Genomic DNA, 17,236 nt, shown 5'->3' on the forward strand with positions numbered 1-17,236 from the left:
CAAAAACAAATAAATAACATCCCTCCCTCTCTCTCTCTCCATATATATATATATATATATATATATATGTGTGTGTGTGTGTGTGTTTACATATATGTACAAGGCTGATGGTTTCAAGTTGTACATATCTCCCTCAAAATATGTGTATATATATATAATATACATATATGTGTGTGTGTGTGTATACCTGCATATACAAGGTTGCATTTTCAAACACTCTTCCCAATAGTTGCTATTTATTCAAGTATATTTGCATATGTTTTTTTCAAACTCTGTGAAAACTCCGACGCACAAATATTGCAATGAAAATGTATGTGTATGTATATGTGTGTGAGTGTGTATATATGTGTGTGTATATATATGTATGTGTGTGTGTGTATGTATATACAGTGCTGGAAAAAAGAAAGTCTGTACTTGTAATTTTTTCAAAAACTGCAAATTTAAGTTAACTTTAATGCAACTGTTGAAACAAACTATACCTCATTTGATTTACCTTTTATTTCTCCTATAATTTTAACTGTTCATATCTGATTTTTAATTGATTCACGTCAATTAAAAAAAAATAACTTCAAATTGAGGAGGCAAAAAAAAAGACCGCAGCAACAAATTCGCTTAAAACCAACTTAAATACTCGCCCCCTAAATCAGTTTAAAATATCCACCAACAGGCAACAAAGCATCTCTAATCGTAATTGTTGTTCCAGATTATACAAAGTAACATTTAATCCATATGCCACGACTTTCTTCTAGTGATCGTCAGGAGCTCATTAATCTCCACTTTTCTGTTTTATCCAATCAAGAAATCAGCTGCAGATTGAAATGTGATGAGAAAACGGTACGAAAGACTGTGCAAAAGCACCAAAACACCGGCAGTATTCATGATGCCCCTAAATCTGGTCATGCAAGAGTTACTTCTAACAGGGAAGTCAATGCGATCAAGAAACAGATTTGAAACGGCTCCCCAAATCCAACAACAGTGCAATCTTGTTAAAAAGTGCTCCCTTTCTACTGTTAAGAATAGATTACAGGAATTTAATTTGGGAGGATATGTTGCAAGACGCAAGCCAATGATTTCTGTAAAGAACAGAAAGCACCGTCTGAACTTCATCAGATGCAATGAAGATCATGACTTTTCATTTCGGTCAAAAGTGCTTTTTAGCAATGAAAGCAAGTTCAATAGGCTAGCCAGTGAGGAAAGACAAAGAATTTAATCCTAGGTGCTCAGTTTCAATGCTGCAAGGTGGTGGAGGTTCAGTTTTGGTGTGGGGCATTATTAGTACCAAAGGTCCAGGGACTATAGTTCACTTGCAAGGTCGAATTAATTTGACCAAGTACATTAATATGTTGACTGAGCATTTTCTACCTTATTTTGATCAGAATTTGGATGATAACCCCCATCTTCATGCAGGATAATGCTCCCATTCACACAGCTGGCAATGTCAAGAGGATCCTGGAAGAGCATGATATTCTGTGTTTGGATTATCCTGCGCAATCTCCAGAGCTCAATCCTATCGAAAACGTATGACCTTTCATCAAGCAACAGCTACGCAATGATAAAATTTCAAATTTGGAAGATCTTTGGACAAAAATAAAAGAAAAATGGGATGCCCATTCCCCGGAGTATTGCTGCAGTCTAATTCAAGGAATTTCCAAGAGATTGCAGGCTGTCAAATTGCAGAAGGGCTATGCTACCAAATATTAACTGGGTTATTGTGTTGCTGTTGTATTTGTGTTGCATTAAATAACAATTTTCAATTGTACGGCCTTTCTTTTTACCTCTTCAATTTGAAGATTTTTTTAAAATTGATGTAAACACTAGAATATTTCAATTAAAAGTCAAATATAAACAGGTAAAGTTATAGAAGAATAAAAGGCGAATCAAATGAGGTACAGTTTGTTTAAACAGTTACATTAAATTTAGCTTAAATTTGCAGTTTTTGAAAAGAATTACAAGTGCGGACTTTCTTTTTGCCGTCTGTGTATATGTATATATATGTGTGTGTGTATATATATATATGTGTGTGTGTATACATATGTATATATATATGTGTATGTTTATATATGTGTGTGTATATATATATGCATGTGTGTATATATATATGTATATATATGTGTGTGCATATATATATGTATGTCTATATATATATATATATATATATATATATATATATATATATATATATACTCGGGTTTTTGTTATTCAAAAGTAATAGACTAATGAATTCAACGAGGTTGTTAAATAGTGCTCAATAAAAAGAGCTAATAATATTTGTTTATTGTTAAATAAACATGTTTATATCCCGCTGCTACAAACAGCCATTTGTTTCAATCAAACAAATGGCTGTTTGTAGCAGCGGGATGTAAACATGTTTATTTAACAATAAACAAGTATATATATATATATGTGTGTGTGTGTGTATATACTTATCTTTTGTATATATATGTGCATATACAAGGTTGCTTTTTCAAACATTCTTCACAATAGATGTGTGTGTGTGTGTGTATATATATATATATATATATATATGCATGTGTGCATATCTACATATACAAGATTGTTTCAAACGCTTTTCACAATGGTTGATATTTATTCAAGTGTGTTTGCATATGTTTTTTCAAACTCGAACTTTGTGAAAAATCCGACGCACAAATATTGCAATGAAAAGGTTTCTCCCCGGTGTGTTTTCGCATGTGACTTTTCAAATTTGAATTCTTGATGAAACTCGAGCCACAGATCGAACACCAAAAAGGCTTTTCGCCCGTGTGAGTTCTCATGTGGTCTTTCAGTGTTGAATTCTCAGAGAAGTTCGAACCGCACGTGTCACAGTGATACGGCTTTTCGCCAGTGTGGGTCCTAAGGTGGGTCTTAAGATTCGAGCTCGTCAGGAACTTTGACAGGCAGATGGTGCACTGATGCGGGCGCTCACCTGTGTGTTTGCGGATGTGGATGGTGAGATGCTGGCGTCGGAGGAATTTGGAGTCGCACATCTCGCACTGGTATCGCTTCTCGCCGTTGTGAACAAGCATGTGGCTCTTCAGGTAGATTTTCTGCGAGAAATTAGACCCACAGGTGTCGCAGTGGAACGGCTTTTCAGTGCTGTGTGTGTACATGTGCCGTTTGAGGTACAGCTTTTCGAGAAACTTGGAACCGCAGATGTCGCAGTGAAACAATTTCTCCCCACTGTGGCGTCGCATGTGACGCTTGAGCATGTAGTTCTCCGGAAACGCGGCCGCACACTGATCGCAGTGAAATGGCCGCTCACCACTGTGCTTCCTCTTGTGTCGCACCAGATGTGACTTCTTTGAGAATTTCGCGTCGCAAGAATCGCACTTTAAAGTCTTCTCGACAACATGGCTCCGAACATGAGCTTTCAGGTCCGAGCCGCGACTAAACTTCGACGGGCAGTTCTTACAAGCAAACAACTTATCAGTCGTGTGCTTCCGAGCGTGCGATTTAAGATGCGAATTCTGGGTGAACTTTGACCCACACACGTCACAGACAAAGGGTTTTTCTCCTGTGTGAGTCCTGGTATGTCTCTTCAGGTGTGAACTTGTCGTGAACTTTGAACCACAGTTATCGCACTTAAACACCTTCTTCTTTGCGGCGGAGGCTGCAGCAGAATGCGTTCGGACATGGGCTTTCAGACTCGCGCGCTTTGAAAATAACAACTGGCACGTCTCGCAGTGGAATGGTTTGTCCGTTGCATGGATGCTCACGTGGTAGTCCAGGTTGGTTTGGTCGGAAAACTCACACTTGCACTTGTCACAGCGGAAGCATTTTGGTTTCACGGTCAGCCGCACGCTTCGTTTCGGACGTGTGCTCCGTACTGGGCTAGGGGATTTGCCATTGAGTTTAGTATTTGTTTCATCCGCGGATTCCATTCTGCAATTTTGTTTTGTGTTATTTGAAGAAACCGAAATTGAACTCAAAACTTAAGTCTTGTAGAAAGTTTTAAACTTTTTGTTGGATTCAATGATTTATATTTTTTGTCATGGTTGAATATTTTTTTTTTGTAACAACCTTTTTATTTTCCAAAATTTGTTTTTCTTTTCTGAAGAAATGATCTTAATTGAATTAGACTTAAAATATAATAAGTATTATCGAAAAGTTTTAAAGCTTTTTTTAATGGTCTTTATTTTTTGTCATGGTTGAATATTTTTTCCTGAAAATTAAAAAGACTTTTTTTTTCAAAAATTTGTTTTTTTTTAATGGTTTATATTTTTGTCATGATAGAATATTTTTTCAATGCAAAAATTTGTTTTTTTTCAATGGTTTATATTTTTGTCATGATAGAATATTTTTTCAATGCAATAATTTTTTCTTTTTTCACAAATTTGTTTCGCTTTTCGATAAAAGTGTTTTTAACAGTTTGAATATAAGCCAAAATATGAATTTGTTTTTCTTTAATACAATTAAGATATTTTCTTAGACTTTAAATTGAATAAGTATTGTACAATTGTTTAAACGTTTTTTGAATTCAATGGTTTATATTTTGTCATGGTTGAATATATTTTTTTTTCAACAATTTTTGTATTTTTAAAACTTTGTTTTTCTTTTTTGGTAAAAGATCTTAATTGAATTAGATTTAAATTTTAATAAGTATTGTACAAATTTTTAGACCGTTTTCTGACTCAATGACTTTTTGTAAAATTTAAACATTTTTTCATTGCAATTTTTTTTTTTTCACAAATTTGTTTTTCTTTTTAATAAAAAGGGTCTTAATTGATTGTTCTGGATGACCGCAGCTTGAAGATTTCAATAAGTTAAAATATTAAAAAAAAAAGTTAATTTTTACTCCGTTTGTTTCAGTCAGTAAAATCAATTCAACTTGGGTAGACTAGTGCGTTCAGGGTTTATTTAGGCATTGTTTCCGGCATGCTTAAATGTTTATGCACATTAATTGCCAGATTGCATACATTTAAATGAGTGTTCCTAAAAAAAATACTAATTATATATATAGAAATTTATAAACAATGGTCAGCAAAAATTGTCTCCAACTCAACTTGGGTAAACTAATGCATTCGGTGTTCACTTAGGTTTTGTAATAAAAAAAAAAAATGGTGAATAAAAACATCCTCCTCGCTCCAAAAAATTGTTACTTTTGTTAAAAGCAACAAATTAAAAAAATAATTTTTTTGTTTTTGAAAAATGGGTGGTGGCCAATAAATGGGTGATCATTTTACATTACTTTTACTTGGGAAAGTGATCCCCTACTTTAAAATCTAAACTACTGGCTTAGGAAATGGAAATCTCCGGTGACATTCGTGGGAAATGTGTACAAAAATAAATTTGTCAAATCGGTCATGCATAAGTGGTAGAAAGAAAAAAAAAAGAAATGGTAGTGGCCAATAAATGGGTGATCAGTTTAAATTACTTTTATAAGGAAAAATGATCCCCCACTTAAATTGTTCATTAAACTGTACATCATTTTACGTTGACTTTATATACAAAACTGATCCCTCCTCTAAAATCTAAAATATTTTTACAAACTGAATTCTCCAGCGACAATATGGCCGTAGAACATTAAAACGGGTTGCAGAATCGATTATTGAGCCACGTTTAGACAGGAGTCGGAGCTTAGTTGATGCACAGAACCTATTAGATTGGAGACTCTTTTTGGGGGCCTATGTACGAAGGAGAGACTAGCGGTAGATGCACCAGCCCAGATGTGGTAAAAACACTCCATGCATAGGTGAATGATCGCTTTGTGAAGGTACAGGGTATTTATTTAATCAAAACTGACTGTTGTCTATCTCAACCATAGCAATCGACCGCCATACTTGGTTGACCTCCATTTCGTGAATTTACTGGAAGGAAATGGTTCAGCTGATGCAAGATGAAAATGTCGTCACACGTTTTTAAAATCTGCAAATAAAAAAATAAACATTATAAATAGCAAAAATACATACTTTAGTTTTCTTTTGTTTTTGTTTTTTTTCCAAAGGAGTCACCACTCATCAAGACCTGAAACCACTCGAGGATAAGAGTTAATGAGTGTACAGTAGTCAATGGGACAATATTGTAGTAATCGTTAGTAGTGGAAATTTGGTAAATTGGATTACTTAAGGGGAACAGCTCATCAAGAATTTGTTTACATTGGACTTGAAGACGACCATAATTGTAGTCAGTTGGAAAGCAGGAAAATGAAAAAGAGTTTTACAGGTGTGCAGTTCTAAGAAAGAAGCTTTGTTGATGGAATCTACGTTAGATAAAGAGTGGAAGAAATTATTGATAGTGTTTTCAGCTAGACAAGTGTTTTTCGTGAAAGTCAGGCCAGGGGAGGACCATAGATCAAAGCTCAGATGAGCACTTGCCATGAAAATAATGATAAAGCAGAAACAGGCTTGCAGCATCTCTTCTGTGAGGTTGCAGGGAAGAGAAAAGGGCATCACCTATTAGGCTACAAAGTCTATTTTGAACTCTTTCAAGGCAGGATAAGGTCTTTCTAGCAGCTCCTGCTCAGATATGACAACAGTACTACATCCTGTAGAGAATTGCATCAGCACTGAGATATTTAATGGAGTGGTAGAACGATTCTACGATTTTTCCAGCAGCCTTGGCAACAGATTTGATGTACGTGTTTCATTTCAGATCAGGAGTAAAGGTCAGACCCAGAAGCTTGTCAAAACATTGGATCTCCCCAAAATAAGAGCCATTCATTTCAATTTTAGTTTTGTAAGATATTTTTGCATGTGAGCTTGTGGCAAAGTATCAGCTGCAGCAAAGAATAGCTGGTCTGCGAAGAGATAAGCAGCAGTAGTCAAAAAACCACATATGCAAATTAGGAACTGTGTGCGGGGAAGAAGGAGAAGAAAAAAAAGGAGAAAAAATGCAACAGAGAGAAAACAAAGTCGACGTCAAGGAGAACAGACGAGTAAAGATGCAGGTGAGAAATGGCTCACGCATCACTTCTAGATCTGTTTCTGACGATCACAGTTCCCGAGGATTGTATTACAAATGCTGACAGCCCACTCGGGAACGCTGATCATGCAGTGATAATGGTCGAAATCACCCAAACCCAAAACTGAAGAGCCAGTGCTCAAAACAATGAGATATTATAAAAAGGCTGACTAGGAAGCCATCAGAGATGCCCCATGGGGAAATATTTTTTCTCTTCCTGCTGAACAGTGCACAAATGAGACCACTGAATGGTTCAAAACAGCAATTGAAGCACATGTTCCCATGCGGAAATTGTATAGCAAGCCCCACTCTTCCCAATGGTTTACTTCTACTTGCGCAACTGCCATTGCTCAAAGGCAGCATGCATACTGCAGATTTAACCGACATAAGTCCAGTTCAAACAGACAGAAGTATATAGAAGCTAGAAGTAACGTTAAGAAAGAAATAGCGACAGCTAAGAGAGAATTTACTGAAACCACTAAAAAATGCATCGAAGCACAAAAATTAGGAAATTGTGACTTCTGGAAAATCTACAACAGTGTAGTAAATAACGGGCAATCAACAATTCCCCCACTAACCAACAATCACGAGGTTGTTTGCTCAACAACCGACAAGGCTATTATGCTTGTCTCCAACTCCACACTGGACCCTTCCAACTACTCCCTGCCTACTTTCCTTTGCGGACAGACGCCACGCTAGACGATCTAAAAATCACCCCTGCTCAGGTGCATGCTATCATAAAAAACCTTGACACCTCAAAAGCATGTGGACCTGATCTCATCCCAGCTGTGCCATTAAAAAATTGCTCAGCCAAAGTAGCTACAGTTCTCTCCAAACTCTACAACAAATGCCTTAATGAATCATGCTTTCTGGGCTGTTGGAAAACTGCTTCTGTGGTACCAGTATTCAAGAATTCTGGTGAAAGAACTGATCCATCAAATTATTGCCCCATTAACCTCCTCCCACTTTTCGCCAAAATATTTGAGACCATAATTAACCATGCTCTAGTCAGTCACCTTACAGATGCTAAACTTCTGACTGACCAACAATATGGATTTAGATAAGCCCGTTCCACAGCAGACATCCTCACTGTAATCTCTGAATGTATATACCATTCACTGGACAAAGCGGGAGAGGGCAGAGCGGTAGCTCTAGATATATCTAAGGCTTTTGACAGGGTATGGCATAAGGGTCTCCTCAGGAAAATTAAATCATATGGTATCACTGGTAGAATACTTAACATAATTAAATCCTTCTTAGATAAGAGAAAAATCCAGGTTGTCCTCGACGGTCGTACATCTAAACAATATGATATAAATGCGGGAGTGCCCCAGGGGTCTATCCTTGGACCTCTATTGTTCCTAATATTTATTAATGACCTCCCCGACAAAACTGCCTCTGAGATGGGTATATATGCTGATGACACCACACTCTATAACAGGCATGGCAGGAAAACAAATGAACACATAACTAAAGAAGTGGCAAAAACACTAGAGTATGACCTCCCATCTGTAGTGGAATGGGGACAAAAATGGATGGTCACATTCAATGCTGCCAAGACTAAACTGATTTCCTTCAATAATTACAAGAAACCTTCTCTGCCACCAATAACAATGGCCAGTGACTCCCTATCTGAGAGTACATCTTTTAAACTGCTTGGCCTAATGTTCACAGGAAACATGAGTTGGAACAATTACATTGAAAACATTGCCAGGGCCGCTGCGAAGAAGGTAGGTTCTCTCTACCTTGCTAGAAAACTACTGACACCTGAAAGTATCCTGTACCTCTATAAGGCCACCATTCGCCCATGTATGGAGTATTGCTGTCACATTTGGGCTGGTGCATCTGCTGCTAGTCTCTCGCTCCTAGACAAGGTTCAAAAGAGAGTCGTCAATCTGATAGGTCCTGAACTGGCAGCTAAGCTTCAGCCTCTGCCTCATCGACAAAACGTTGCAACCCTCTGCCTGTTCTACAAGTATTTTAATGGTGAATGCTCTGACGAACTGTAGACACTTGTGCCCCCCACGACGTAAATACCCCCGACAAACCCGACAAGCAGCTAAATCCCACCCTTTCACAGTAGAGATCCCTAGATGCAAGAGAGCCTTTTACTCAGTAATTTCTTCCCCAGAACTGCTAGACTCTGGAATTCCATTCCCAACTGTACTGACATGCAGAAGTTCAAGTGCAACGTGAACCGACATCTTGCTGCCCAAATCCCTACATAGTGCCCCAGTAGTTGCTGCCCCTGATAGTAGCCCCCTACATCAAAGTGGCAATGCGCCTTGTTTGGGGTGAAAATGTAAAAAAAAAAATAAATAAATAAAATATACAGCTGGCGTGAGGTCAGAGAAAATAAATTCAGCGTTTGAAAAGAGAAGGCTGTGAACTCGGAAAGAAAAAGTGTACACCGGGTGAGTACATAAGTTTTTTTTTAACACCGCTTAAAAATCTTTCACCATCATCCAACTTATGTAGGGAGTTGAGCAGCAAGGTGTCTGTTTACATTACACTTGAACTTCTGCGTGTCAGTACAGTCAGGGCAGCAAAATCTGGAAGGGAATTCTAACGTTAGCAGGGGAAGAAACTATTAGAGTAGAAGGCTTCCTTACATCTAGGGGTTTCTACTGTGTAGGGGTGGGACTTTGCTGCTTTTCGGGAAGAAACTATTCAAGTAAAAAGTGAATGGTGGCCTTGTAGAGGTACAGGATACTCACAGGGTAAGTAACACTAGCATGACCGAGATCAGAAAAATCTGGAAACTTATTGGAGGCACTTCGTGTGTGTGTGTGTGTGTGTGTGTGTGTGTGTGTGTGTGCGTAAAGTGGGATGCCCCTAGGTGACTGTAGTGATTCTAACCACTAAGTAAAAGAGTAAGATAGAGGACCACATTTTTTATGGCCTTGTGCCTAAATCTCTATATAAATAAAATGAACTCATTTTTTCCCATCGGATTTTGACCTTAATAGGATTAAAAATCAAGATATTTCATGCAAATATAATATGCACAAATGGCAGAACAATATCTGAGGTGTGTTATAGGCTTATTATTTCTCAAATTCCTCGATAATCTTAGATTTCTATACATTTTCTGCTGAGAAGTCATGGCCAAAATCGGTTAAGGTCAATGGAAGTGGTAAAATATTTTCTCTCTAATAAATTCCTCCTCCCCCTGCCACCACTTAACACCGCTTGTGGATCGTTCACAAGGAACAGTTGAGAAGAGAACACCGGTTTGGCTTCGTAGTTCTTTCATGTCAAGTTATTTAAAATCACTAAACTAAGCTGCAGTGCTCTGTGGCGTAGTGGTTAGCGTGCTGGACAATTCACATTATATTTTCACGTTCGCGCCGACCTACCGTAGTCGTTTTTTTTTTGTTTTTTTTCCCTAAACAACTGGAATGGACTTTTCTTGGTGGCCGAACTGTTAACGTTGCAGATGTTTTTTTTGTTTTTTTTCACACTTTATTTTCCTACTTTTACTCATGACTCCGGGTTTGATCCTTCCTACTTACCTACCATAACATTATTTAAAACTCCCCCCCGTCCCGGAAACAAACACTCGGGCAACGCCGGGTACCCCCGCTAGTTGTAAATATAACAGACAAAAAAATTCAAAGTGTTGTATCGTTCCGATATTACACTTTGTCTTTTCTGCTCTCGGTCAGTGAAACACAATCATTCTAAACTGAGACAATTCGGAACTTATTTCAAATGACATTTATTAAAAAAAAAAATACAAAAAAATCTTTATAATGTACCTACTCATCACAGAACGAAATGTCATATTCCAAAAATCATATGAATTGACTGGGCTGGTGTGTCTGGACAAATCATAATTAAATCCTTCTGAAATAAGAGAAGAATCCAGGTTTTTCTCAATCATCGTATGTTCAAAGAATATGATATAAATGCAGGAGTGCTTCAGGGGTCAATCCGTGGATCTTTATTGTTCCTGATGTTCATAAATGACCTCCCTGATAACAATCTCTGAGACGGGTATTATTATGATGACACGAGACTCTATAACAGGCACAAGGGGAAAGCGAATGAATGGCAGAAACCCTAGAAGATCTCCAGTCTGTAGTGGAATGGGGACGAAAATGGATGCTAACATTCAATGCTACAAAGACTAAGCTCGTTTCCTTTAATAATTACAAGAAACCTTCTCAACCACCAATAGCTACGGCTAATGCTACGTTTCCTGAAAGTACTTCGTTCAAACTCTTTGGCATAACGTTCACAGGGAACATGAATTGGAACATTTACATTGAAGACATTGCCCAGACTGCTGTGAAGAAGGTGGGCTCTCTCTCTCTCTCTCTACCATGCTAGAGGGTTACTTATGCCTGTGAGTATCCTGTAAGGAAAGCCTTCTAATCAAATAGTCTCTTCACTCAAACTGCTAACTTTTGGAATTTCCTCCTGGGGCCCTCCTTTCTCGACTGTACTGACATACAGAAGTTCAAATGTGCACAGACATCTTGCTGCTCAACTTCCCACAAAGTATCCCTGCAAATTTTGTCCCAGATAGTAGCCGCTTACATCCAAGTGGCGCTGTGCCTTGTTTCGATGGGGAAAAGCAAAATGCTTTTGAAATTCCCTCTGATTCCTGTTCCTCTAGCCAGAAATTTAAATTTAATGTTATAAACGTTTTGCTGCACAAGTAAAAAGCTACTGTGATAGGGCCCTTATTCATAGGTTGACACCTATAAATAAGAGCCCTATCACAGTAGCTCTTTGCACCTTAGGAGCAATATGCCTTCCTTGGCTGAATCAAAATGTATATATATATATATATATATATATATATATATATATATATATAAATATAAAAAATATAAAATTACATATATATAAATATATAACAAACGCTTACAACAGAAATAATGTAATAAATATATAAGTAAAACTACTCAACCATACTCGTCTACATCTGTTCGTTTTTCTTTTTTACTTCATCTTTTCCGGTCTTCCTCCGCATTGTTTTTGGCTTAAAATATATATATATATATATATATATATATATATATATATTATATATATATATATATACACATATTATATATATATATATATATATATATATACACATATTATATATATATATATATATATATATATATATATATATATATATATATATATATATATACTAGCAAAAGTATCCGTCGTTGACAGGGTTCAAAATCAGCCTACAGAAAATGGACTCTGATTTATGAAAGTATGATAGGTTATGAAAGGGAAGGGTTGTAAAGAGATAGCTTCGAATTTGGGGGTATCAAAACCAAAGCAAAATATGATGAAAGTAAAAATAAAATAGATAAACTCCATAATTTATTATACCATACCTGTTCACACTGAAACACTTATCACAATATTCTGTGGATCTATATTAAAAAACCTTGTTAAACTTTGTGACATATTTCCATTTTATGGAGGTCATGTGCGAACGAACACCCCATAATTTTATTATACCATATCTCTTCAAACTGAAACATAATTATCAAAGTATATTCACGCAGATAGATATGAAAAATCTTTATTAAAGTTTGTGCCTATTTCCATTCTATGGAGGCCAGGCGTGAACGCAGACCCCACAATTTTATTATACCATCCCTATTTAAGTTAAAATATACTTATCAAAGTAATATTATGTACATCTATATCAAAAACACTTGTAAAAGTTTTTTTTTAATTTTTAAATTTTTTATTTCCATACTTTGTGGACCAGGCACGTATGCAGACCCCACAATTTTAATGAATCATCATTATGCCAGATCAAACATACCCACTCCTGTGTCTCGATACATCTTCTATCATTATATGTGATCAGTTTTCTATAATAGTAAACCATATATATCAAAAACACTTGTAAACGTTTTTTTTTTTAAATTTTTAAATTTTTTATTTCCATACTTTATTGGTAGTTGGTAGGTTTGTTTTACGGCATATCAACCTTTTTCAGGTTATTTAATGCCGAATCTAGTTATTTTGAGGAACGATTTTTAATGGAATATATTTGTTTTTTAAGTCGGATTCTATTTAACCCATAGTTGGGACCCTAACAGGTACTACCACTCTGGGTCAGAGTGGACTTGGGAGCAATGGCAATTAAAGGGTGGCTCCACACTCCCCAAGGGCCGCAAGGTGGGGCCTCAATATCAGATATAGTTTTAGGTCATATCCAGGACCCCATACTTTGTTGACCAGGCGCGAACGCAGACCCCACAATTTTTAATGAACCACCGTTCTGCAGGATCAAACATACCCATTCCTGTGTCTCGATACATCTTCTATCATTATATGTAATCAGTTTTCTATAATAGCCAACCATATAGGAGCCTATTTGTGACCAGACACACACACGCACACATTCAGCTTTATATATATATATAGTCCAATAGTAAGTAGTAAAAAAACGGAAAAAGTACTCAATACTACTGTAGAGCAAAAATATATACATTTTTATTACCGGTTTTTATCTGCTTAGTTATGCATGCAAACAACAAAACGGTAATAATAATATATATATATATATATATATATATATATATATATATATATATATATAATTATTACAGTGTTTCATCTTTTCGAGAATCATCAGTGCAGGGTGACACAATTACTGCCGACGGGAGATTTGAAACCAGCTTAGAAAAGAACAAACCTCACGCTAACCTCAACCGTGAGAAATATCGTTGAAATTTAAACATTTATTTTTAAATATCGTAATATCCGTCCAGAGCGATCTAATAATTATAACACACATATATATATATGTATTTATGTATACATACGTATATATATATTATATATATACGTATATATGTATACTTGTAGGGCAAGTATACATACATTCATATATATATATTATATATATATGTGTGTGTGTGTGTGTGTGTGTGTGTATATATATATATATATATATATATATATATATACACACACTTAAATATGAGATTTAAATTTAAACAGATTTTGTATTTATTATTATAGTCAATTATTAAATATCATATTGTACCAATATATAGTTACGATTTAAAAGGTAAAAAATTAAATTTATGCTGAACATCCACTGAATGCCAGCATCAATATATATTACTTATGAAAGACTTGTTTATTTTCATTATCGTTGCATTGTAATTTGGCTTGCTAGCGCACCTGATGCATAGGCCAGTTCTTGTTAGCCAGTAGGAACCAATGCCATGGTATAAAGAGTTCTCACTTACTCTAAACCCCCAATTGATTTATACCCTTATTGAATAAATGAATAACTCTATATATATTACCATATATTTTTTATACCTTCATTTTCTTTTTTATTGATTATATATATATATATATATATATATATATATATATATATATATATATATATATATATATAAAATACAGTCGTGTGAAAAGCATATCTAATTTTTCTTTTATTAATATTATTGGAATTTTCCCCTTTTCTTTTCTTTGTACATATTTCTGAATTATTCCATGGATTTTGGCCTTTGGATTATTATGGACTACCTTCTTCCAATTACGTGATTTCCTTGGATTTTACTTGTGCAAATGGAAACTCAATTAACTTTCTTGGAGTTATATTTTTGGATTATACCGTCATTGGATTATTTACCTTTCACCAGACTATCCATTCACGTGTAATCACCTTTTTCTTTACCATATTCCCTCTGCTTCACTTTTTTTGTTATCAAGTAAGATCTTTGACTTATTTGTTGTTTCATCAAATACTTTTGTATGCAAAATCCGATCCCGCATTTTGCTAATTCCTAGCCTCTGATGAGAAGGAAAGTATTTCTTCGAAACTCCGCGGATTAAGGACTATCCACTTATCTAGTGTTTCCTTTTCAGATTAAATATGTTTTTAACTCATTTCAAAGTGTTTTTTAACATTTTTATTAACTGTTTGCTCGTATTATAAGCTCTATTTCCTATTTGGTTTTATCGAGCTTTTACATCTGGCTGAGATAACTTTATAAATATTAATTCTTTAATATTTATAATATACTTTAATTTTACCATCTTGGATCATTTTGGTAAATTTAATTGTAATTTTTATTTTATATATATATATATATATATATTTAAATAAGGGAGTAGTCACCAACAATGTGTATTTTTTAACATTATTTTATTATTCCGTGTCTTGGTTTTTCATTGAGAATTATGTTTGGATCATTGTAATAATGTTTTTAAGTCATTGAAATCGTTTCTACGCGCATTTCAGACGTTCTGTGATGCGTCCTCGTCAGAAATTATTTTCAAATGTGTGGAGATGTAAAAATGGCGATTTTCGTAGTTAATTTGAAGTTTTTCCAAGGGGTGGAGGCTTGTAAGTGTTTATTATTCATTGGTATGCTGAATTTGTATTGCTCTTTTATTGGGCTTGTGAGGGAGACCATTGACCTGGCTGTAGTCGCTATCTCTTTCTCCTAATGTTTTTTTTCTTTTCCTTTAGGGTGTGTGGTGTGTGTGTGTGTGTGTGTGTGTGTGTGTGTGTGTGTGTGTGTGTGTGTGTGTGTATGCGCGTGTGTGTGCATGTGTGTGTTTGCTTTTATTGGTTTGGGAATGTGTATATTATTTTATAGTATTTTGGGGTTATTTGCTTCCTTAGGAAGGCGGCTGTGATCCGAGGTCGTTACTAGTGTGTATGTGTGGGGAGGCGGGGGACAAGCTCTTCTGAAATAAGGGTAGGGGTGCTTTCATTCTATTTTGATATTTATTTTTTTGGATTCTTGGATTTTAGTATTGTGATTTTTCCTTCAATGAAAAACCAAGACATGGAATAATAAAATAATGTTAAAAAATACACATTGTTGGTGACTATTCCCTTATTTAAATATACATCTTTCTTTCGTTGGAATTTCTTAACCCATTTTATATATATATATATATATATATATATATATATATATATGCATATATATATACATACATGGCATTATGATTGACTCTATAGCAAGAACATGACACTCAAGCAGTTCTTGTTAGCTGATATGCATCAACTTTGGCTAGCTGAGGGCAAAAAAAGAGTAACTTCTATAACGAATATAACACAATCGAAGACTGTAAATTATACGTCACATCCCTATTATGTTACGTAGCATCTTCTCAATATATTACATATGAAAGAGTCCACTGTGGAATTTTCACACGTCCCGCTAGTAATAGTAATTATAACAATAACAATAATAACAACACATATATGTAGGTAGGTAGATGTAGAGAGAGTAAAATACATAACGTAAAACAAAAGCGACTACTTTACTCAAAATTGATATTTACAATAACCTGGAGCAGGGGTTTCCAAACTACGGCCCGTGGGTCAAATCCGGTCCATCAATGGAGCTTCTATGGAAAACGTAAAAATAACCAGGAAAATTTCCTTTGGAAATGTGTGAAAATAGTGGTCTTTTTTTTTTTTCGTTCAGAAAAAAATATTGTAAAAGACTTGTCCTGCCTTGATAGGATTCAAAATAGACTTTGTGGCCTGGTGGGAGATGTCCTTTTCGCTTCGCTGAAACCTCTGTCTCACAGAAGAGATGTTGCGAGTTTGTCTCTGCTTTATCATTATTTTCATGGAAAGTGTTTGACTGAGCTTCAATCTATGGTCCCCCCTCGCCAAACTTTCACAAGAAACACTCGACTAGCTGAAAACACTATCAATAATTACCCCCACTCTTTATCTGTGCCTAAACCTAAACTGGGGAAAGAGGTGGCTGGTTACCTTTAATGCATCTAAGACCAAGCTCCTATCTCTTCATCATAAACGCTCTGATCCCCATCTGGCATCAATTGAAATGCATGGCTCTCGTCTAAGGGAGGCCCCAGGATTTGATAAGCTCCTGGGTTTGACCTTTACACCTGATCTTAAATAGAACACATACATTCAAGTCTGTGGCCAAGGTCGCTGGGAAAATGGTGGGATCCTTCTACCGCTCCAGAAGATATCTCACTAATGATGCAATTCTCTATCTATATAAGAGCCAAGTACGTCCAAAGATGGAGTACTGCTGCCACATCTGGGCGGGGGTTGCAAAAAACAGCCTATCCTGCTTTGACAGAGTACAAAATAGACTTCGTGGCTTGGTGGGGGATGCCCTTTTCTCTTCCCTACAACCTCTTTCCCACAGAAGAGACGTAGCAAGCCTGTCATTGTTCTATCGTTATTTCCATGGCAGGTGCTCGTCTGAGCTCCATTCTCTGGTCTCCCCTCGCCAATCTTTCTCAAAAAACACCCGACTAGCTGAAACCACCGTCAATAATTTTCCCCACTCCCTATCTGTGCCTAAATCAAAATGTAGATTCCATGAACAAAGCTTCT

General features: G+C 35.9%; 1 protein-coding gene across 1 annotated transcript in view; it reads right to left on the minus strand.

Moving 5' to 3' along the window:
- Nucleotides 1–2,567: 2,567 nt before the first annotated feature.
- LOC145270290 (uncharacterized) overlaps nt 2,568–17,236 on the minus strand; it is a 90,545-nt gene continuing 75,876 nt past the window's right edge. The window contains exon 2 of the mRNA XM_080125934.1: nt 2,568–5,865. Within this exon, the coding sequence (XP_079982060.1) occupies nt 2,571–3,881 (1,311 nt within the window). The 5' untranslated portion in view covers nt 3,882–5,865 and the 3' untranslated portion in view covers nt 2,568–2,570. The remainder of the gene's footprint in view (nt 5,866–17,236) is intronic.

The sequence above is a fragment of the Euprymna scolopes genome, chromosome 46 (genome assembly GCF_053919585.1).
Source record: "Euprymna scolopes isolate OS-2025 chromosome 46, ASM5391958v1, whole genome shotgun sequence".
Lineage (NCBI taxonomy): Eukaryota > Metazoa > Mollusca > Cephalopoda > Sepiida > Sepiolidae > Euprymna > Euprymna scolopes.